General features: G+C 41.0%; 1 protein-coding gene across 3 annotated transcripts in view; it reads right to left on the reverse strand.

Annotated features, from left to right (window-relative positions):
- Window positions 1–1390: 1390 nt before the first annotated feature.
- The window catches only part of LOC109894063 (endothelial zinc finger protein induced by tumor necrosis factor alpha-like), a 28665-nt gene continuing 5186 nt past the window's right edge, over window positions 1391–24869 (reverse strand). The window contains exons 1-6 of one of the 3 annotated variants that reach the window (XM_031828176.1): window positions 18406–18515; window positions 11749–11879; window positions 11411–11569; window positions 8308–8460; window positions 5716–5827; window positions 1391–5310 (exon numbers count right to left, since the gene is read on the reverse strand). In XM_031828176.1, coding sequence (XP_031684036.1) covers window positions 4376–5310; window positions 5716–5827; window positions 8308–8460; window positions 11411–11569; window positions 11749–11757 — 1368 coding nt within the window. In that variant the 5' untranslated portion in view covers window positions 11758–11879; window positions 18406–18515 and the 3' untranslated portion in view covers window positions 1391–4375. Of the gene's footprint in view, window positions 5311–5715; window positions 5828–8307; window positions 8461–11410; window positions 11570–11748; window positions 11880–12230; window positions 12706–18405; window positions 18541–24869 lie in introns of those variants that run through there. The other 2 variants (XM_020487281.2, XM_031828177.1) reach the window with 2 other exon arrangements.

Genomic DNA, 24869 nt, shown 5'->3' on the forward strand with positions numbered 1-24869 from the left:
GCAAAACGTTATGTTTGGCGTAAAAGCAACACAGCTCATCACCCTGAACACACCATCCCCACTGTCAAACATGGTGGTGGCAGCATCATGGTTTGGGCCTGCTTTTCTTCAGCAGGGACAGGGAAGATGGTTAAAATTGATGGGAAGATGGATGGAGAAAACCTGATGGAGTCTGCAAAAGACCTGAGACTGGGATGGAGATTTGTCTTCCAACAAGACAATGATCCAAAACATAAAGCAAAATCTACAATGGAATGGTTAAAAAATAAACATATCCAGGTGTTAGAATGGCCAAGTCAAAGTCCAGACCTGAATCCAATCGAGAATCTGTGGAAAGAACTGAAAACTGCTGTTCACAAATGCTCTCCATCCAACCTCACTGAGCTCGAGCTGTTTTGCAAGGAGGAATGGGAAAAAATGTCAGTCTCTCGATGTGCAAAACTGATAGAGACATACCCCAAGCGACTTACAGCTGTATTCGCAGCAAAAGGTGGCGCTACAAAGTATTAACTTAATGGGGCTGAATAATTTTGCACGCCCAATTTCTCCGTTTTTGATTTGTTCAAAAAGTTAGAAATATCCAATAAATGTCGTTCCACTTCATGATTGTGTCCCACTTGTTGTTGATTCTTCACAAAAAAATACAGTTTTATATCTTTATGTTTGAAGCCTGAAATGTGGCAAAAGGTCGCAAAGTTCAAGGGGGCCGAATACTTTCGCAAGGCACTGTATGTTACATGAATTTTTATAATGAGTATTACTGTTTTTGAAATTTGGAGCTCTGCAATTTCACTGGATGTTGGCCAGGTGGGACGATAGTGTCCCACACCCCCTAGAGAGGTTAAAAGTGAATGTAAATTCCACAGCGGGAAACTTCCTTTTGCATATATTCAACAGGCGTGACAGGCTTCATTGCTCCCATTGACTGTGCCATGGTGCCCTGGCTTTTTATTTAGATAGTCTGCGTGTAATGTGTTTTCCCAATTTCTATAGGGTTATCCTAAAGTGGGTGTAATATGTAGACACATGCCTATATAAATTCTTCTCTATCTCCTTTCAGTATGTGTTAAACAACAGTGGATGATACTGTAATCCTAATTCTACTTTCACTTAATCCAGGCTATAGTAAATGGTTCTACTAAACTCAAATATATTTCACACACGGGCCTCACAGAGACAACCGCAGGATATAATATTAGAAATTAAAGTCTATCTTAAGGGTGCAGCGTAACAGTAATATGTTATACACCAGTGCTCCCTAGTGATAGTGTCACAAAGTTATTTTCAATGAAAATATCTTCAGGACTTCCATGTAATAATTGTATTGATATACTAAGGGTTTTCTATACTGTCATATGGTAAGACAGTGTCACTAACAAATATGTTCAGCCTTTTATTCAAATGACCTTTTATTACCCAAAAACCCCGCCATAATCCACAGACAAACAAACAAATGAAACATACAACGCACTATTCATAAACAACTCAACATTCACTGGGTAAATTTCACATAGAATTATCTCTACAAAAATAAAAAATAAACCACCCTCCCATAGGTCAAGGTGGCCTGGGTAATTGTCGCTGAATTACCTCTACAAAATAAAAAATAACTTGTATTCAGTAATGGTCGCTGCATTACTACCCAAAATAAAATAGATGATTATCGCTGAACCACCTCTTCAAAACCAAAATAACTAGTATTGGGTAATTGTCACTGAATTACCTCTCCAAAATAAAAAATTGATTATCGCTGAACCAAATCTCCAAAATAAAACAACTATTATTCAGTAATGGTCTCCGCATTAACACCCAAAATAAAATAGATGATTATTACTGAATCACCTCTCAAAAAATAAAATAACTAGTATTCAGTAATGGTCGCTGCATTACCACCCGAACTAAATATTTAAATCATCAATCATTAATTTTATTCATCATATATTGACATCATGCATTTCACCAATAGCCCGTTATGTAATTTCTCCAATCTAGAATTCGACTATGTCATATTCAAAGTGTATGTATATATTTTAGAGTGAGTGAGGTGCCACTTACTTGTTAGAGGGAAACCACACCAGTGAATGCCAATTAATTACAGACTTAGAATAAATAGATGTCTGCTTACCTTGTTTATTTTGGAGCTTCGGCACCATGGTGTAGAATCTCCTCCAACCAATGTTGGGGTAGGTTCCTTGTCAATTATTTGCTTATTGGTGAAATTAGCAATCAGACAATATCTTTAAGTAAATCAATCAAAAACCTTTATTAATGCAATTGCAGACAGAAGTTGACAACGGGAACATAGCATGCATGTTTCCGAGTAAGTTATGCAAAATAGGAAAGTGTCCAAGTTGCTTTAATACTCTTACAGTCAACCCCTAGTGATGTAACTGCCTATGTCAACACCTTCTACTCATGAGACCAAGCCCATGCATATACAGTTATACAAACCTGCAGGAGAGACAATTAGTTCCAGTGTTTTCTAAGGGCTCAGCAGTAATTTTCCACTCCCCAAGTTGCTTTATAGTGGTATGTCGGACTAGTCTCTTATCTCATTCACTACCCTGCAGGATTCTGCATCTATGAATCTCTTTTAGTCTTGAGGCGCTTTCTCACAGACACCCTGTTTTGACTGCAATAACTCACACATCTCTCAGACAGCTTCTTATAAGAAGCAGAGACTAGAAAATAACCGTGGAACAATATTAAACCTTATAATGCATATATATTGCTAATCTGTATTCCAAGACCCTACATGTGTAGTGGAGGAGGGGTCTTATAGCCCCCCCCCCTTCTATTAATACAACATAAGCATAATCAATTATTATAATACATCAATCATTTGGTGCAGCCCCTATCATGACCCCAAGGTGAACCCCATCACCCCAAACATAACACTTTGTATTCAGCAGTAGCGTAAAGTACTTAATAAGTAGAAATAGTTTGAAGTACTACTTAAGCAGTTTTTGGGGGTATTTGTACTTTACTATTTATATTTGACAACTTTTACTTTTTACTTCACTACATTCGTAAAGAAAATAATGTACTTTTTACTCCCTACATTTTCCTTGACACCCAAAAGTAATCGTTATATTTTAAATGATGAGCAGGACATGAAGATGGTCCAATTCACACACTTATCAAGATAATACATGGTCATCCCTACTGCCTCTGATCTGGCGGACTCACTGAACGCAAATGCATCATTTATAAATCATGTTGGAGTGTGCCCCTGGCTATTCGTACATTTTCAAAATCAGGGAAATGGTGCTCTCTGCTTTGCTTAATATAAGGAATAATATAAGGAATATAAGGAATGATTTACACATTTACTTTTGATAGTTAAGTATATTTAGAACCAAATACTTTTATTCAAGTAGTATTTTACTTGAGTAACTTTCTATTAAGGTATCTATAGCTTATTCAAGTATAACAATTGGATACTTTTTCCACCACTGGTATTCAGGACAAAAAGTGAATTGCTTTGCCACATTTCTTGCAGTATTACTTTAGTGCCTTGTTGCAAACATGATGCATGTTTTGGAATATGTTTATTCTGTACAGGCTTCCTTCTTTTCACTCTGTCAATTAGGTTAGTATTGTGAAGTAACTACAATGTTGTTGTGTCAGTGTTCTCCTATCACAGCCATTAAACTCTGTAACCGTTTTAAAGTCACCATTGGCCTCGTGGTGAAATCCCTGAGTGGTTTCCTTCCTCTCCAGCAACTGAGTTAGGAAGGCCGTCTGTATCTTTGTTGTGACTGGATGTATTGATACACCATCCAAAGTGTAATGAAAGGGATATTCAATGTCTGCTTTTTTCATTTTTACCCATCTACCAATAGGGGCCCTTCTTTAATCTGTGTCTGAAATTCACTGCTTGATTCACTGCTTGACTAAGGGACCTTACAGATAATTGTATGTGTGGGGAACAGCGATGAGGTAGTCATTCACAAATCAAGTTAAACACTATTATTGCACACAGAGTCTATGCAACTTATGTGACTTGTTAAGCACATTTGTACTTCTGAATTTATTGAATCTTGCCATAACAAAGGGTTTGAATACTTTGACTCAAGACATATCAGCTTTTCATTTGTAAAACTTTTGAAGAACATAATTCCACTTTGACATTACGGGGTAGTGTGTAGGCGTGTGACAAAAAATATAAATGAAATACATCTTAAATTCAGGCTGTAACACAATATTGTATTACATGCCTTATATATCACACAATGTATAGGCCTTGCACTTCAACGATTGACCCACAACTACTGTTTACTGGCTGCATCTATGTCATCTTGCTGCGTCTACCTGTAATGCAGGGTTTGATCTAAACGTCAGAAGCTATCAAGTGGAATGGTTACTTTCTACGTTACAGAGTGGAGTGTTTTTTCTGCTGGTGCATCTTGAGGTATCTCCTCTCCGAGAACCTCTTCCCACACTGAGTACAGGCGAATGGCCTTTCTCCCGTGTGGACCTTGAGGTGCATCTTCAGCTGGTGCTTGCGGGAGAATCTCTTCTCACATTGGGGGCAGCTGTAGGATTTCTCCCCCGTGTGGACTCTCTGGTGCCTGTTCAGGCTGGACGATTGTGAAAAACTGGCCTGGCACAGGTGGCAGCCGAATGGTTTCTCCCCCGTGTGCACCCTCTGGTGGATCACCTGTTTGCAGAAACTGAAGGCTTTCCCACAGAACGAACATGGGAAGAGCTTCTCTTTGCCACCAGATCTACTGATAGCATCACTACTACTGTCATTTGTCAATGGGCTTGTGTAGCCATTTAGTGTTGAAGCACTGGCTTTATCTGAGGTCTGGTTTAACATTAGGAGAGTGTGAGGATGACGAAGGCCAGGGAGGGTCTGTGTTGTCGCAGATTCCATGTTCCAGTTGATAGATCCTATAGAAGGTATGCTGAAGGCAGCACCTGTTAGGAGGTCAACCTGAGGCGCCATCAGTCTCTCTGAATCACAACTATAGGAGCAGGACGGAGCATCATTTGCAGAGTCTGTTTCTGTTCTCTCCTGCTGCATATGGATACCTACCAGATCCCGTGGACCAAATCTACACCTCGCACCGTTGTCAAGTTCGGTTGTTGTTTTGTGGTCGACTGTCTGTTTATGGTTGTGGTTAACAGTGTTGTTCCCCAGCCCAGAGTTGAGGATGCTGTCCCATCCACTGACCTCCACTATGTCGCTTCTGGTCCTGGCCTGCTCAGTGATATCATCCCCTGGGCTCTTGGCTGCACCAGTCTGGGTCTGGGAATCCAAAATTGTTGTCCAGTCTCCTCTGTTAGCCTCCAGCCAACCACCTGCAGGAAGAGGTTAGGAAATAGACTTTAAAAACATGGCAGAGAACTTTACATATGGAGTTTTTATGTGTGTCAATTACCTGGTGAAGTTCATACATTATAATGTCTGTTTTTACACGTAAATATAAGTTCTATTGATTTAATTTCATGAATGAAGACATTATAGAAGAAAAGAAAATAGCCAGGCGCATCACAATTCCCAATGAAGATCTATTACTGTATGTAGGCAGGTAGCCTAGCGGTTAAGAGCTTTGGGCCAGTAAACAAAGGTTGCTGGTTCGAATACTCGAGCCGTCAAGTTGAAAAATCTGTTGATGTGCCCTTGAGCAAGGTACTTAACCCTAATTGCTCTGGTTAAGAGTGTCTGCTAAATGACTAAAATGTAAATTGGCATGTCTCCCTTACCTTGCTCCCCAATCTTTAGTGCACTCAGCAGATCAATGCTCTCTGGTCTGTCCTCTATTGTCTCCTCTTTGACTAGCAGCAGATCAGGCTTCCCATCTTCCATGTCTACTGACTGTAAGAGATACAGAGTGAGAGGATGCTGGATCAAGAAATCTGATATCAGAACCCTGCTATGGAGCATCTTCTGATTGGGGGATTGAGGGATTGATTGAGGGATTGCTGTGAGTATTATGCAAACATGTTAGTTGATTTGATACTATGCAAACATATTGGTTGATTTGATTACGTGACACTCTCTAATGATTTGATATTTCAAAGGCATGGTCTCACACTTAAAGGGCAACTCCACCACTTTTCAACCTCACTTTCATTATCTCCAGCACAATACCAGTATCAACATACACTAAAAGTATGAAGACGCCTGCTCGTAGAACATCTCTTTCCAAAATCATGGGTATTAATATGGAGTTGGTCCCCCCTTTGCTGCGATAACAGCCTCCGCTCTTCTGGGAAGGCTTTCCACTAGCTGTTAGAACATTGCTGTGGGGACTTGCTTCCATTCAGCGACAAGAGCATTAGTGAGGTTGGGCACCGATGTTGGGCGATTAGGCCTGGCTCGCAGTCGGTGTTCCAATTCATCCCAAAGGTGTTAGATGAGGTTGAGATCAGGGCTCTGTGCAGGCCTGTCAAGATCTTCCACGTTGATCTCGACAAACCACTTCTGTCTGGACCTCACTTTGTGCATGGGGGCATTGTCATGCTGAAAGAAAAAAAGGCCTTCCCCAAACTGTTTTCACGAAGGTGGAAGCACAGAATCTTCTGGAATGTCATTGTCAAATCAAATTTGATTTGTGACATGTGCCGAAAACAACAGGTACACCTTACAGTGAAATTCTTACTTACAAGCCCTTAACCAACAATGCAGTTTTAAGGAAATACCTAAAAAAAAGTAAGAGATTAGAACAACAAATAATTAGAGCAGCAGTAAATAACAATAGCGGGGATATATACAGTCAATGTGCGGGGGCACCGGTGTCGAGGTAATTGAGGTAATATGTACATGTAGATAGAGTTATTAAAGTGACTATGCATAGATAATTACAGAGAGTTACAGCAGAGTAGAAGAGACCATTTTTCGAGCCTTCCTTTGACACTGCCTGGTATAGAGGTCCTGGATGGCAAGAAGCTTGGCCCCGGTGATGTACTGGGCCATACGCACTACCCTCTGTAGTGCCTTGCGGTCAGAGGCCGAGCAGTTGCCATACCAGGCAGTGATGCAACCCGTCAGGATGCTCTCGATGGTGCAGCTGTAAAACCTTTTGAGGATCTGAGGACCCATGCAAAATCTTTTCAGTCTCCTGAGGGGGAATAGGTTTTGTTGTGCCCTCTTCACGACTGTCTTGTGTGCTTGGACCATGTTAGTTTGTTGGTGATGTGGATGCCAAGGAAATCTGGCACCATCTCAACAGCAAAGCATGGTGTTGGCAGCATCATGCTGTGGGTATGTTTTTCAGAGGCAGGGACTGGGAGACTAGTCAGGATCGAGGGAAAGATGAACGACGCAAAGTACAGAGAGATTCTTGATGAAAACCTGCTCCAGAGCGCTCAGGACCTCAGACTGGAGCGAAGGTTCACCTTCCAACAGGACAACGACCCTTTCAGGAGACATGAAAACAGCTGTGCAGCGACACACTACATCCAACCTGGCAAAGCTTGAGAGAATCTTCAGAGAAGAATGGGAGAAACTCCCCAAATACAGGTGTGCCAAGCTTGTAGCATCATACCCAAGAAGACTCGAGGCTGTAATCGCTGCCAAAGGTGCTTCATGTACTGAATAAATGGTTTGAATACTTATGTAAATATGATATTCCAGCTCTGAATTTTTAATACATTTTCAAAAATGTATAAAAGCCTGATTTGATTTGTCATTATGGGGTATTGTCTGTAGATTGATTTGTAGAAACATCTCAAGGACGATCAATGGAAACACGATGCACCTGAGCCCAATTTCGAGTCTCATAGCAAAGGATCTGAATACTTACGTAAATAAGGTATTATTAGTATTTTTTTGCATTTTTAATTTGCAAACATTTCTAAAAACCTGTTTTCACTGTCATTATGGGGTATTATGTGCCAATTGATGAGCAAAAAAATATTGTATCAATTTGAGCTACATAGGCAGCAGAGTAGGCAGCAGAGTGGGCAGCAGCTACGTAAAAGAAAATCCAGCACATGCACAGAAATCTCTATCAATAGCCACGGCAAGTTGGGTTCCAGAAAATCGGGAATAGTGTATATTTTTGTTTTTGTAATTTTACCCCCTTTTTCGTGATATCCAATTGGTAGTTAAGATCTTGTCTCATCGCTGCAACTCCCCAACGGGCACGGGAGAGGCGAAGGTCGAGTCATGCTTCCTCGAACCCCAGGGTGTAGTGACGCCTCAACACGGTGATGCAATGCCTTAGACAGCTGTTCCACTCTGGAGGCCCCATAACAGGCTTTTAAAATGTAATATTGATGGACAATTTCAACTTAAAATATTTTTTAAAAGGCACTCATTTCGTGGAACAACCCAGTTCACAGTGGGCTCACCTCAGTGAGATTGTGTGTGGTCCTGTACAGCTCAGCTGGTTCCTCTTTGGGTTCAGGAGGAGTTGTCTGGTTGTCCTCCATGACCATGGTCTCCTCAGGGTTCCCCAGGCCCTCCTCCTTCACCAGCAGCACATCTGGACCCTCCTCCTTCTCCTTGAAGAGAGGTGATACAGATTACACTCCTTCAGGTACATACACACACAGATAATAAAACACACTTTCAGCATGGAGTTATCCATCCCCACTATTTTTGAGTCCTATACTGTAGTTGCAGAATGACTTCATTGTTTTTAAACCCATCATGGTGGACATAAATATGTTGTGGGTAAATATAAGTGAGATATGATAAGTCATTATCAGACAAACCTGACTATTTTAACATGTACAGTAGGTGTACTTTAGGTGTTTGTTAGTGTCTGGGTATGTGTAGGTATTAGGGCTGTCAAACGATAACAATAATCAAGTTAATGGCATTAATAAATCGAATTAGTCAACATTTTTTAACTGTGCTCAAATTTGTCCCCAAAGAAAGATTTTTCCATTTAAAAAGTAGTGCATTGAGGTACAGGCATAGGATGCTTTGATCGTAAGGGAAGGAAACACAAACTGATCTACATCAGAATCTTTTAATAGCATTTTCACCATAAACAACACAAAAGTCACTAACATAGCTACAGCTTGTAATGCTCCCAATGTTTATGTAGGCCTACTCCCTCTTATCAATGTTCTTGAAGTGTAACACTTGTACACAGTACAGACACACTCTCTCTTTCTCTTACACACACCATTTTAAGTACTGTTAAAGCATTCTAGGTAAAAAGAACTTGTCTCTTTGGATACAAAGAACAAAGAGCTTTTAAACTGATGAAAGCATTATAACCATCTGTACTGTTCAGATACCTTTACTCACATAGTCCTACGCAGTCTCTCTCACACTATTGACTATGATATTGTTGACTACTTTGTTGGGAAAGAGAAAGAATGGCATTTCGCTGGACTAGTGCACATGACAATAAAAATGTGAAACACCCAACCTCTCTCTCACACATACACACAATCATACACACCCCACTCTTGCATATGCAGCCTAACTTTGAAATTTTTGAGGAGCCTATTCCTTTTCAGTTCTTCCTGTGCCATCCAAATGTGCATAGCCTAGTCAGTGGTCAAGTTATCAGGTTGCTAGGTAACATGACTAGCTAGCTAGCCAATGGTGTTTGTTGTCAAATCAAAAACAGCAGCTTGTGAGTAGTTTAAAACCAATCCTCGTCTGAAAGAAAAAACATAGCTCCAATACTATTGGGTATAACTCTCACATGATTTTGGCTAGAGGCACACAGTCTTCAGCTATGCAAACGTGCAAGCGTTGACTGTAGCTGTGTTCCCTGTTGTGTTCTGCATTTAAAAGAGCCGGTGCGGAAACACAAAAAAGGTTCCATGTGGTGAAGATATGGAAAAGCAATTAACGGCATTCAAAAAAATGTACAGAAATAAACATGTCACACGTTAAACGATGGCCCTAGTAGAAATATTTGGTAAGTGTATATTGGTTATAAAGCACTCTTGTGTGTATGCAGAATAGGTTGAGATCATATGTGATGAATATTAAAGAGAATCTCAATAAATGTCCCATTTCGTGTTTATTAAACATAAACACACCATATGAAAACCACATACACACATGTCCCAACTAAATATCAGCATTAACTTGTTGAACTGCATTTACTTTCTAATTAAAAGTGTCTTGGGAAAATATTCAGTAGGTGAATGGAAGTAATCCAGGCATTTGTAAACATATATCCTACACAGTACAAACATAATATGTAACAGACTTTAGGCTTATATATCACACAATGTCTGGATGCAAAATTCTACCCAGGAATATTTAACACTGAAGTCTGTTACTCGTTTTTCCAAATGCACCTGTGGATCTTTTCTGGTGATAGCAATGACAATGTATAAATTTGTCTTTAATGCAGGGTTTGATCTAAACGTCAGAAGCTATCACATGAAATGGTTTCTTTCGGTGTTATAGATTGGAATGATTTTTCTGCTGGTGTATTCTGAGGTAGCTCCTCTCTGAGAACCTCTTCCCGCAGTGCATACAGGCAAACAGCGTTTCTCCTGTGTGGATCTTCAGGTGCATCTTCAGCTGGTGCTGACGAGAGAACCTCTTCTCACACTGGGGGCAGCTGTAGGGTTTCTCCCCTGTGTGGACGCTCTGATGCCTCTTCAGGTCACCAGCCTCGGCGAAGCACATGTGACACTGTGTACAGCTGAAGGGTTTCACCCCTGTGTGGACCCTCTGGTGCCTCTTCAGGTTGCCAGCCTGGGCGAAGCGCATGTGACACTGTGTACAGCTGTAGGGTTTCACTCCGGTGTGGATCCTCTGGTGGATCTCCACATTATGGGGGCAGCTGAAGCCTTTTTTACAGAACATGCAGAGGAACCGTTTCTCTTTACTATTGCACGATGTAGAGTCCCCTCTCTGACCCTGGGCTTTAGTCCCGTCATTTGAGTTCAATACCTGATCAAAATGGACGCGGCCGTGTGAATCAGAAGACTCCACCGACGTGGTCACTGGGTGGCAATCTCTGAACGCACGTAAAGGGGAGTGGGTCACAACATTTCGATTTGTCTCCAAGCTTTCCCTGTAATCTAAGAAGTCACTGGTGTTGTCCAGCGAGAGTCCTTCTCTTAAGTGAGTCTCATCTGCATTCCATGTCTGAGGAGAGTTGCGTTCAACTTTCACATTAACCTCATCTACGACAAGACCTTCCCCTTTCTTATCTAGGTACCTTTCAGAGTATACACTACTACTGTACTGGTTCCAGTTCCCTCTCATTGGATTAGTTTGTGTATCTAAGCCCACAGGCATGTCACCAGATATCATCTGTGTCTCTGTAGCGTATGAACAAGACGGATCATTGTGAGTCTGTAATGCATCACCTGAGTCCCGATTGGATAAAACTGTCCTCGGGTTAGCGTAAAGTAAATACTCTGAGTGGGGAGCAGGAGGACAGCCCAGTCGCCCCAGCCTCGTTAAAGTCTCGGTGTCTGTCTCTGACTCTGACTTGAGTGCGGCGTTTGGTGTTCCACTGACCTCCGTGATGCTGTGTCGGGTCCTGGGCTGTGCTGGGGCAGTGGTGGGGTCATCCGTAGCTACAGGGGGCGCTCCAGCCTGGATGTCTGTGATGTGTCGTGGGTCCTCCTCTCCTTCAGACTGCTCCAGCTTGACCACAGGACCTGCAGCCTCTGCAGACTGACAAAGAAGAGAGGAGGTTATTGGATAACAATGTCATAGGGAAGTCTCACAAGCTTCCCTATAGCAGATAAATGAGGATGTACATGTAAGCAAATTAATAGCTGAGGGGAGCCTTTCTGAAATAAATTGGCAACATTTGATATACTGTAATTGTGATGTAATACTATTACACTAACCTCTATCATGATAATGTGCTGGGTTGAGGTTCCACTCCCCTCATCATCAGTGATTGGTTGGTCATCTCTCCATGTATTGTGTCCCACTGGCTTAACAAAGCTTCTGTAGCCTCCAGTGCGATGTCCTTCACCTAAGAGAGTGATTGGGCGAAAAGAGGTGGATAGGTTAGGTACTGTCAATGCTCAACTGTATATTGTACACCAAGGTAACATCTCATAACTTCTTGAAATACTATTTATTGATCGGTGTATTATGTTCCATGTGTTCCATTGTTTTCATTGAGTAAATAACAGGAAATGCAGTAAATTAATAATCTGGTTAGAATGAGTGTTTTTGTGCAAAAATAGCTAAGTAATCAGGGAAATTATTGCATACTATCCAAAAACTGACCAAGACTAAATTCTGGGTAACACATCTGAACAGATGTCCAGAGGGGAACGGTGCGACAGGCCGCGCATCCTCGGCCTTCTGCAAAATGTACCTCTTGCCATTCCTCTGTATCGGTCGAGGATCTTGACACTACTGGGACGACTGGCGAGGACGCGTTCTGGCATTGTCCTCTCTGCGCGCTCCCGTGCCACCTTTAGTTCCAGTAGTTTCCTCCGTAATGTCCTGTTTTCTTTCTGGCTTTGGGTTATTTCCAAACGAAACACTGCATAGTCGTCGTCTACGAGTTTACAGATTTCTGCAACGGCTGCATTCGCTAGCACCTCCATGATGGAGGCTATTTGAGTGTGAAACACCATACAGTTAGCCATTGTTTGCGAACGTTAGTAGCTAGCGTTACCAATATACCTTCTATCAATTAAGTCGTCTCCAACACGAATTATACTCTATATGGGGTGATAATGTGATGCTGTGCAGTTATGACTACTCATATTTTGAAATCCAGGGTGTTAATGAACGTCTAAGAAATTGTTCATGGTCATTGTGGTTCACTTCCGTTTACTTCTTCTTCTTCTTAGGTGGGGTTTAACTGCGGTTGGCATCCAATATTGACGGTGCATTACCGCCACCAACTGTACAGGGGTGAAAAAAGGAAACTGCATACGGTGAGAGTGGGAGATACTTTTTGATATTATCTCTCTCTCCTTCAGTTCTTCAAACCACTCTGCCGCATCCACAATAATGCCCATCTTCCTTGACTTTCCCTCCACATTAGCTGTGCCATCATCACTGACATTAAAAACCCAAAGTCCACCTTCTTTACATACAGCATATCTGGATCCTGCTGGTGGGAGGCCAACTCGGCATTCTACTTTTTCTACCCTTTCTACCGCCTCTGCATAGGAGACAGACTGAATTTCCTGATTTTGTCTCTCCATCTCTTTCACCCTATATGGGCATTCCAAGGATGTCGCCTCATGTTCTCCACCACAGTTACAATACTTTATTCCTCTGTAATTCTCGTCTGCTATACAGTCTCCATCAAAGTGGTTTCCCCCAGATGTCCCACATCTCGGCTCATTCCGTCTGCAGACACTTTCTGCATGTCCAAACATTTTACATCTGTTACACTGCAAAGGCCTGGATATAAAGGCTCTGACAGGATAATACACATATCCCAGCTGCACTCGGGTTGGGAGGGACTCCACATTTTTTTTAAACACAAGGAGAGACAAACTCTTCTCCTTCTTGCCATGAACCACACCATTCATCCAGCATACATCAACCACTCCAGGAATTGACTTTAGCATATTAATATCAACTTATTATGCAACTCCAGAAATGACTCCTTTAATAAGTGCCCTGCTCTGATTTGACTTTACCCAAAGCTTTCTCCACCACTTTGGATATCTTCAATGGGTTTACCGACTTGGGTGTACATAGTTCCAGAAAACATACTTCTACCAAGATACGATGGGGAATTATCAACCCTAGCCTTTTCCTTTCCCACATCAATTTAGCTTATTTTTCCATTTGTTTGGACAAATGTCCATTCTTAATTTCCACTGCAAATTGATTCAAGCGCCACCATAGCAATAAACGCAAGAAACCCTACCTTATTAAACTCATTCTCTCTGGATCCCTCTCTTCAGGCCTACTCACTGGGGGGCTCCCAGTCAAATCCCTCACCCTTGGGCTAACTGCTACTCTTGTCACTGCCTTAGCATAGGACACTTTCTTCCCCACTCAAACTCTGGAAATCTCAACCTGTCTCTCTCTCACAGGGCACTTCAGATCCCCAGCTGCATGGGCGCCCACACACAGTGCTTTCTCTATCCCAACTTTACACTCACTCTGACTTGAGAAAAAAGTAAATTTTTATATATTACAAGTATACTGAAGTATACTTAAATATGCTACAAATTCACATAATATACTACAAATACGAGATGTACTCTTTTAGTATATCTAGTACTATCTTTACACTTAACACACATTTTAAATGCATTGTTTTTCTAAGTATACTACCGTAGTGGAGCAGGTTGAGAGCTTCAAATTCCTTGGCGTCCACATCACCAGCAAACTAACATGGTCAACGCACACCAAGATAGTCGTGAAGATGGCACAACAAAACCTATTCCCCCTCAGGAGACTGAAAATATTTGGCATGGGTCCTCAGATCCTCAAAAGGTTTTACAGCTGCACCATCGAGAGCATCGTGACGGGTTGCATCACTGCCTGGTATGGCAACTGCTCGGCCTCCGAAAGCAAGGCAGAGGGTAGCATGTACGGCCCAGTATATCACCGAGGCTAAGCTTCCTGACATCCAGGACCTCTATACCAGGCGGTGTCAGAGGAGTTTAATAACTCTATCTACATGTACATATTACCTCATTTACCTCGACACCTGTGCCCCGCACATTGACTCTGTACCAGTACCCCCTGTATATAGCCCCGCTATTGATATTTACTACTAATTATTTGTTATTCTTATCTCTTACTTTTTTGGGGGTATTTTCTTAAAACTAAATGGTTGGTTAATGGCTTGTAAGTAAGCATTTCACACTGTAAGGCCTGTTGCATTCGGCACACGTGACAAATAACATTTGATTTGAAAGAGCAGGTGTTCCTAATGTTTTGTATACTCAGTGTATATAGATCTTTCTAAAAACAAGGGTACCAAGTCATTAATAAACATTAGCAATTTTTTCCATGTGAATACATTATGATATAAAAGGGAGAATATAGATACATTCAATTGAATTCATGAGTTGAACCAAACTTATGTGTAAACCCTTTTTCATGCTTGGGAGTCTTCACAGTTTTGGCAAAAATCATGTGACATAAAACACAACCTTTCTTTCCTTACATTTATGATACAGTTGTTTGTTGTTATATCATATACTAAGGATTTAACAATTGAATTACACATTGACATTGATTCTGTGAAATTCGTGGATATTGTTGTCAGACGTTTTTTTTATGGAGATCTTGGATTGTGTACTGTAACCTCATAACAGTTCATATCTCTCTCTATGTTATGGTGTGGAAACTATTTTCATGGGCAACAGTTTTCATGTGATTGCAAAATCCAATGCTTTAAACAGAAAGAGTAACTTTACTATGATTACTAAAACTAAAATTGATACTGAAATTAATGGGGTTCTTTAATATAATTACATATAATAGTTGTTTAAAGTGCGTTTGGTGTCTAGCTGTATTCAAAATATATTTGTTTAGCTATTTATCTAATATATTAAGAATATACCTAAGTACAAAAAAATCACAGACATAGTTCTATATAGTTAAATATATTGATATATTCAACAAGAATAAAATCCTGCTTGGGTACATTTCTCACATTTTGGGATCTCCCTCCTACATACTGCACCAAATCCTTGGCACCTACAGCACAGAGGGTTTCAGAACATAGGCTCTCAGAGAATAGCAAATATAACCTAACCTTATCAGGTAGAAACTCTGTGCCGAAGCTCAACAAGACAGACAGGGTATTCTGTCTCGCCATTGCCACCGGGTCTACATCTCACCAAACGGCACGCATCACAAACACCAGGAAATATTACACTCAACGCTACCCCATTGATCACTCCTTTGAGTGGCGAGCTGCACGACACAGGTCAATCTCCGAGGCGCGTGACGCGGAGCGCCCACTGCGTTTGGGCAGAGGATGCAACTGTTATCAGTTTGTCATTCACCCAGCTTGAAACAACATATGGACATTTCCATCTAAAAGGATCCATGAGCACCAACATGTGAAGTTCATAGGAGCATGTCAAATTGGGTGTCAAATTAAAGATAAGTCTCTCTATATACATTGCTCAAAAAAATAAAGGGAACACTAAAATAACACATCCTACATCTGAATGAATGAAATATTCTTATTAAATACTTATCCCTTTACATAGTTGAATGTGCTGACAACAAAATCACACAAAAATTATCAATGAAAATCAAATTTAGCAACCCATGGAGGTCTGGATTTGGAGTCACACTCAAAATTAAAGTGGAAAACCACACTACAGGCTGATCCAACTTTGATGTAATGTCCTTAAAACAAGTAAAAATGAGGCTCAGTAGTGTGTGTGGCCTCCACGTGCCTGTATGACCTCCCTACAACGCCTGGGCATACTCCTGATGAGGTGGCGGATGGTCTCCTGAGGGATCTCCTCCCAGACCTGGACTAAATCATCCGCCAACTCCTGGACAGTCTGTGGTGCAACGTGGTGTTGGTGGATGGAGCGAGACATGATGTCCCAGATGTGCTCAATTGGATTCAGGTCTGGGGAACGGGCGGGCCAGTCCATAGCATCAATGCCTTCCTCTTGCAGGAACTGCTGACACACTCCAGCCACATGAGGTCTAGCATTGTCTTGCATTAGGAGGAACCCAGGGCCAACCGCACCAGCATATGGTCTCACAAGGGGTCTGAGGATCTCATCTCATATTGGTCGGTGTCCTGCGGCCGGAGCCACACATGTCGGGGAGGGGGTACTGTCACGTGTGCTCCCTCTCCAGCCTCTAGGTGACCAGGCTGCTCGTTATGGTGCACACCTGTCACCATCATTGCTCGTCGTCAGACTCACCTGGACTCCATCACTTCCCTGATTACCTTCCCTATATATGTCAATCCCTTTGGTTCCTTCCCCAGGGGTCATTGTTTCTGTTCCAGTGTCATGTCAGTGCGTTGTTCGTGTCTCTTGTTTTGTTCATAAAATTATGCACTCCCTGAACTTGCTTCCCGACTCCCAGCCCACACACACTACAGTTGTGTGAAAAAAATCCACATTTTAGGGTGGCCTTTTATTGTCCCCAGCACAGGGTGCACCTGTGTAATGATCATGATGTTTAATCAGCCACACCTGTCAAGTGGGTGGATTATCTTGACAAAGGATAAATCTTATGATTTAAACAAATGTGTGCAGCATTTTTAAGAGAAATAAGCTTTTTGTGCACATGGAAAATTTCTGGGATCTTTTATTTCAGCTCATGAAACGAACCCAGTATCATAGATTATTGTGAAATAGACACATTGCTTATGCAACATTAACCAATTAAAAACAGTACTGTAGCAATGAGGTTTGTGCAGTAAGCTATAAGCCCAATACATTATCACCGCATATTGACTTTGCTTGAATTGCCCTGCCAATGCATTGTTGTTCGGGCCATTGAAAAAATTTATATTTCAAAATTTGAGGTGGGCTATATGATCACACCGATAATATATCCGTTGTTGTATTACTTGTGAAGCATAGCTGAGTGAGCATACATTTAAATAATTGTATTTTTATTTTACTGGGCTGACATCCCCTTCCTCCACTGACCAAAAAAAGCTGAAGGCAAACTTCGAGTCGCACTGCATTATTTGTGCCTCATGCACAAATTCATGTTGTTACTCCGATGAACAGAAAAAGTTAAATATTTCTCAATTAAAAAAGACCCAAGCCACTAATAATAACAACGCAGGCCCATTGAAACACTTTCCTACTTTCATTACTGCTGCAGTGCTTGATGAGTGTCTTTAATTCCTTCGACCTCTTGAGAACCAAACCACCGATCAAAAAGACATACCGATCAAACAGTCATGCTTGTTCCCAGCCTTTCTAGGGAGATTTTCCTAGCCACCATGCTTCTACATCTGCATTGCTTGCTGTTTGGGGTTTTAGGCTGGGTTTCTGTACAGCACTTTATGACATCGCTGATGTAAAAAGGGATTTATAAATTAATTTGATGAACTGGTTAATTGCGAATTCAACATGGCTTTGTAATTCTGTATTTTGTCATTTACAGAACTGTTGTCGTGCCTCAGAAATCAACTCATAAGCCTGAAGGATAGCATCGTTAACAGTGTCCTAATCTGAGCTCTGGGGAAGAGATAAAGCGGTTTTCCCACAAGAACGCTTTGGAGGAGCAGTGACCAAATAGATGGCCAAAAGTATGTGGACACCTGCTCGTCGAACATCTCATTCCAAAATCATGGGCATTAATAAGGATTTGGTTCCCCTTTTGCTGCTATAACAGCCTCCACTCTTCTGGGAAGGCTTTCCACTAGATGTGGAACATTGCTGCAAGGACTTGCTACCATTCAGCTACAAGAGCATTAGTGAGATCAGGCACTGATGTTGGGCGATTAGGCCAATTTGATACTATACTAATGGTTGGAGAATTCAATGGCATGGTCCCATACTTAAGACAAAATGAATTATGACCTAACCTAATACCATTCAGACAGTAGTTAACAGTGGACTCACCTCAGTGAGACTGTGTGTGGTCCTGTGCTGTTCAGCTGGTTCCTCTGGGGGTTCAGGAGGAGGTGTAGTCTGGTTTACCTCCATTACCATGGTCCCATCAGGGTTCCACAGACCCTCCTCACACCCCTCCTCCTCCTGGAAGAGACAGGTGATACAGATTACACAGACATACACTCCCTCAGGTACGTACACACAGACGTTTGAGTCCTATACCGTAGTTAAATAATTACTGAATTGTTGTTAAACCCATCATGGTGGCCATAAATATGATGTTGTGGGTAGAAATAAGTCAGCTATGATAAGTCAAGTCACCATCAGACAAACCCGACTGAACTATTTTGACGTGTACAGTAGGTGTTTGTTAGTGTGTGGGTATGTGTAGATACAGTAAGCTCCAAAAGTATTGGGACAGTGACACATTTTTGTGGGGGGTATGATATTTGTGCTTCGCTAACTTTCTCACTTTTTTGTCCCATTACTTTCGGTCCCCTAAAATGGGGGGACTATGTACAAAAATTGTAAACCATTTCTAAACGGTTCACCCGATATGGATTAAAATACCCTCTGTTTAAAACTGACAGTCTGTACTTTAACCTCAAAGTCATTATATAATTTACAATCAAAAGTGCTAGAGCAGTGGCTCCCAAACTTTTTATAGTCCCATACCTCTTCAAACATTCAACCTCCAGCTGCGTACCCCCTCTAGCACCAGGGTCAGATCACTCTCAAATGTTTGTTTTTTTGTTGCCATCATTGTAAGCCTTCCACACACACACACTATATGATACATTTATTAAACATAAGAATGAGTGTGAGTTTTTGTCACCACCCGGCTCGTGGGAAGTGACAAAGAGCTCTTATAGGACCAGGGCACAAATAATGATAAATAATTTTGCTCTTTATTTAACCATCTTACATATAAAACCTTATTTGCTCATCGAAAATTGTGAATAACTCACCACAGATTAATGAGAAGGGTATGTGTGAAAGGATGCACATAACTCTGCAATGTTGGGTTGTATTGGAGAGTCTCCATCTTAAATAATTTTCCACACACAGTCTGTGCCTGTATTTAGATTTCATGCCAGTGAGTGCTGAGAATCCACTCTCACATAGGTACGTGGTTGCACAGGGCATCCGTGTTTTAACAGCATGATTTGCCAAGGCAGGCTACTCTAAGTGCAGCCCAATCCAGAAGTCTGGCAGAGGCTTCTGATTAAATTCAATTTTCACAGAACCACTTGTTGCAATTTCGATGAGGCTCTCTTGTTCAGATATCGGCAACTGGAAAGGGATAACGAATACAGTTGTTTGTTTCATCCGTTTTGGGAATGTACCTGCGTAATTGCGCAGCCAACTCACTCAGGTGCTTCGCTATATCACATTTAACATTGTCCATAAACTTGAGTTCATTTGCACACAAAAAATCATACAATGATGGGAAGACCTGTGTGTTGTCCTTGTTAATGCAGACAGAGAAGAGCTCCAACTTCTTAATCATAGCCTCAATTTTTTCCCGCACATTGAATATAGTTGCGAAGAGTCCATGTAAACCTTGATTCAGACCATTCAGGCGAGAAAAAACATCACCCGGATAGGCCAGTCGTGTGAGAAACTCATCATCATGCAAGCGGTCAGACAAGTAAAAATGATAGTCAGTAAAGAAAACTTTAAGCTCATCTCAATTTTATTTTTATGTGTCATTACTTTGCCCCTTGATAACCAGCACACTTCTTCTGTATGTTGTAAAAGTGTTACATGGTTGCTGCCCATATCATTGCATAGTGCAGAAAATAGACAAGCGTTCAGGGGCCTTACTTTAACAAAGTTAACCATTTTCACTGTAGTGTCCAAAACGTTTTTCAAGCGGTCATGCACGTGCGTTACCACTCCACTATGTCTCCCTGTCATGGCTTTTGCCATGTACAGATACCAACATGAGCAGCAGCTACGTTTGGCTATATACTGACAGTTAGTGGAATTTTCGCGAGAGTAACATTTTATGTGACTGGATGTTAATTATTTGACTGGGCTACCTGTATTTGACATTGTGTTGATATTTCGCTTAACACTAGATGGTTTAATTTTATTTTTGGCAGTGAAACGAGGCTACTCAGGCAAGAAGAAAAAAAAGAATCACACCAATGTTAAATATAAATGGACTGAATATGTCCCAAAAATGTGTTTTTAAAAAAGTGAATCGCATTTTTATTTGTCATACCCAGACGGAATTGGGTGTACCCATCCCAATACTTTTAGCTCATTGTATATTTAGTTAAAGGGCTGTCGGGTGTACTGTATGCTAAATAAGGTGATATCTGATGCAATGTATACAAAATAGTCTCAATTAAAGTCTTAGAATGAACAATCCCATTTTGTGTTTATTAAACATAAATAAGTTTAAAATACACCATATGAAAACCACACATACATGTCTAAACTACAAATCTGCATCATAAACGACATTCATTTTCTCATTAAGTGTCTTGGGAAAGAAATTAAGTAGTTGAATGGAAGTTATGAAATAAGCATTTGGGAACATCATATACAGTGCCTTCATAACATTTTCACACCCCTTGACCTTTTTCCACATTTTGTTGTTTTACCATGTAGGATAAAAATGGATTCAATTGAGAAAAAAAAAAACATATCAACAATCTACACAAAATACTCTGTCAAAGCGGAAGAAAAATTCTAAAAATTTTATTTAAAAATAATTGAAAAATAAAACACTAATATATCATAATTAGATAAGTATTTAACCCCCTGAGTCAATACATGTTAGAATCACCTTTGAGCCTTTCTGGGTAAATCTAAGCGCTTTCCACACCTGGATTAACCAACAATTGCCTATTATTCTCTTCAAAAATCTTCAAGTTCTCGAAGCTGTGCGCCAGAAGAGAAAAATAACTTGTCCCAGCCATGAAAGCTGCCAAAGCGTGTGGGTACATTGCTTACATCCACTATGACAGGCTTATTGTCCACCCACAGAAAACACACACACAAACTGATTAATGGACTGCTAAATGTTTTTTTTTCTTGTTTGTTTATTCTTTTCCATATTATGTATGTCTCTGAGAAGCTACCCAGGAAAGGGCAAAAACATTTGCTCATATTAATATATATGTAGCCTTAGAAATAGGGTTCATGAAAATCAATAACTTGCTAACATCAGATAGCATTCAAATATTAGCCATTTCTGTGACTCACTTAGATAATTCCTTTGATGATACAGCAGTAGTAATACAAGGATAACATCTATAGAAGAGACAGGAATGCTTATGGGGGAGGTGTTGCTATATACAGTGCCTTCGGAAAGTATTCAGATCCATTGACTTCTTCCAAATTTTGTTATGTTACAGCTTTACTCTAAAATTTATTTTTAAATGTAAAAATAATTATCTCAGCAATCTACACACAATACCCTATAATGACAAACCAAAAACAGGTTTAGGCATGTTTGCAAATTTAAAAACAAAAATACATTATTTTCACAAGTATTCAGACCCTTTGCTATGAGACTCAAAATTGAGCTCAAGTGCATCCTGTTTCCATTGATCATCTTTGAGATGTTTCTACAACTTGGAGTCCACCTGTGGTAAATTCAATTGATTGGACATGATTTGGAAAGGCACACACCTGTTTATATAAAGGTCCCACAATTGACAGTGCGTGTCAAAGCAAAAACCAATCCATAAGGTCGAAGGAAAAACCTGGGGAAGGGTACCAAAACATTTCTGCAGCATTGAACGTCTCCAAGAACACAGTGGGCTCCATCATTCTTAAATTGAAGAAGTTTGGAACCACCAAGACTTCCTAGAGCTGGACGCCCGGCCAAACTGAGAAATCGGGGGAGAAGGGCCTTGGTCAGGGAGATGACCAAGAACCCGATGGTTAGTCTGACAGAGCTCTAGAGTTCCTCTGTGGAGATGGGAGAACCTTCCAGAAGGACAACCATCTCTGCAGCACTCCACCAATCAAGCCTTTATGGGGTGAAGGTTCACCTTCCAAAAGGACAACGACCTTAAGTACCACTCTTTTCTCTGTATACATCAATGATGTTGCTCTTGCTGCTGGTGATTCTCTGATCCACCTCTACGCAGACAACACCATTCTGTATACTTCTAGGGCCGATTTCAAGTTTTCATAACAATCGGAAATCAATTTTTTTACACCTTTATTTAATCTTTATTTAACTGGGCAAGTCCGTTAAGAACACATTCTTATTTTTAATGACTGCCTAGGAACGGTGGGTTAACTGCCTCGTTCAGGGGCAGAACGACAGATTTTCACCTTGTCAGCTCGGGGGATCCAATCTTACAACCTTACAGTTAACTAGTCCAACGCAATAACGACCTGCCTCTTGTTGCACTCCACAAGGAGACTGCCTGTTACGCAAATGCAGTAAACCAAGGCAAGTTGTTAGCTAGCATTAAACTTATCTTATAAAAAACAATCAATCATAATCACTAGTTAACTACACGATTGATTCTATTACTAGATATTATCTAGCGTGTCATGCGTTGCGTATAATCTGACTGAGCATACAAGTATCTAAGTATCTGACTGAGCAGTGGTAGGCAGAAGCAGGTGCGTAAACATTCAAACAGCACTTTCGTGCGTTTTGCCAGCAGCTCTTCGTTCTGCGTCAAGCATTGCGCTGTTTATGACTTCAAGCATATCAACTCCCGAGATGAGGCTGGTGTAACCGAAGTGAAATGGCTGGCTAGTTAGCGCACGCTAGTAGCGTTTCAAACATCGCTCGCTCTGAGCCTTGGAGTGGTTGTTTACCTTGCTCTGCATGGGTAACGCTGCTTCGAGGGTGGCTGTTGTCGTTGTGTTCCTGGTTTGAGCCCAGGGAGGAGCAAGGAGAGGGACGGAAGCTATACTGTTACACTGGCAATACTAAAGTGCCTATAAGAACATCCAATAGTCAAAGGTTAATGAAATACAAATGGTAAAGAGAGAAATAGTCCTATAATTCCTATAATAACTACAACCTAAAACTTCTTACCTGGGAATATTGAAGACTCATGTTAAAAGGAACCACCAGCTTTCATATGTTCTATTGTTCTGAGCAAGGAACTTAAACGTTAGCTTTCTTACATGGCAAATATTGCACGTTTACTTTTTTCAACACTTTGTTTTTGCATTATTTAAACCAAATTGAACATGTTTATTATTTATTTCAGGCCAAATTGATTTTATTGGTGTATTAAGTTAAAATAAGTGTTCATTCAGTACTGTTGTAATTGTCATTATTACAAATACATTTTTAAAAATCGGCTTTTTTGGTCCTCCAGTAATCGGTATCGACATTGAAAAATCATAAATCGGTCGACCTCTACTCTGGACGGTTCTGACTTAGAATATGTGGACAACTACAAATACCTAGGTGTCTGGCTAGACTGTAAACTCTCCTTCCAGACTCACAATAAGCATCTCCAATCCAAAATTAAATCTAGAATCGGCTTCCTATTTCGCAACAATGCATCCTTCACTCATGCTGCCAAACATACCCTCGTAAAACTGACTATCCTGCCGATCCTTGACTTCGGCGATGTAATTTACAAAATAGCCTCCAACACTCTACTTAACAAATTGGATGCAGTCTATCACAGTGCCATCCGTTGTCACCAAAGCCTCATATACTACCCACCACTGCGACCTGTATGCTCTCGTTGGCTGGCCCTCGCTTCATATTCGCCGCCAAACCCACTGGCTCCAGGTTATATAAGTCTTTGCTAGGTAAGGCCCCGCCTTATCTCAGTTCACTGGTCACCATAGCATTACCCACCCTTAGCACGCACTCCAGCAGGTATATTTCACTGGTCACCCCCAAAGCCAATTCCTCCTTTGGCCGCATTTCCTTCCAGTTCTCTGTTGCCAATGACTGGAACGAATTGCAAAAATCACTGAAGCTAGATACTCATATCTACCTCACTAACTTTAAGCACCAGCTGTCAGAGCAGCTCACAGATCACTGCACCTGTTCATAGCCCATCTGTAAACAGCCCATCCAACTACCTCATCCCCATTCTGAATTTATTTATCTTGCTCCTTTGCACCCAAGTATCTCTATTTGCACATTCATCTTCTGCACATCTACCATTCCAGTGTTTAATTGCTATATTGTAATTACATCGCCACCGTGGCCTATTTATTGCCTTACCTCCCTTATCTTACCTCATTTGCACACACTGTATATAGACTTTTTCTATTGTATTATTGACTGTATGTTTGTTCATTCCATGTGTAACTCTGTTGTTGTTTGTGTCGCACTGCTTTGCTTTATCTTGGCCAGGTCGAAGTTGTAAATGAGAACTTGTTCTCAACTAGCCTACCTGGTTAAATACAGGTGAAATGAAATAAAAAAGTACACAGCCAAGACAATGCAGGAGTGGCTTTGGGACATGTCTCTGAATGTCCTTGAGAGGCCCAGCCAGAGCCCGGACTTGAACCCA

This window comes from Oncorhynchus kisutch, linkage group LG7, assembly GCF_002021735.2.
Source record: "Oncorhynchus kisutch isolate 150728-3 linkage group LG7, Okis_V2, whole genome shotgun sequence".
Taxonomy (NCBI): domain Eukaryota; kingdom Metazoa; phylum Chordata; class Actinopteri; order Salmoniformes; family Salmonidae; genus Oncorhynchus; species Oncorhynchus kisutch.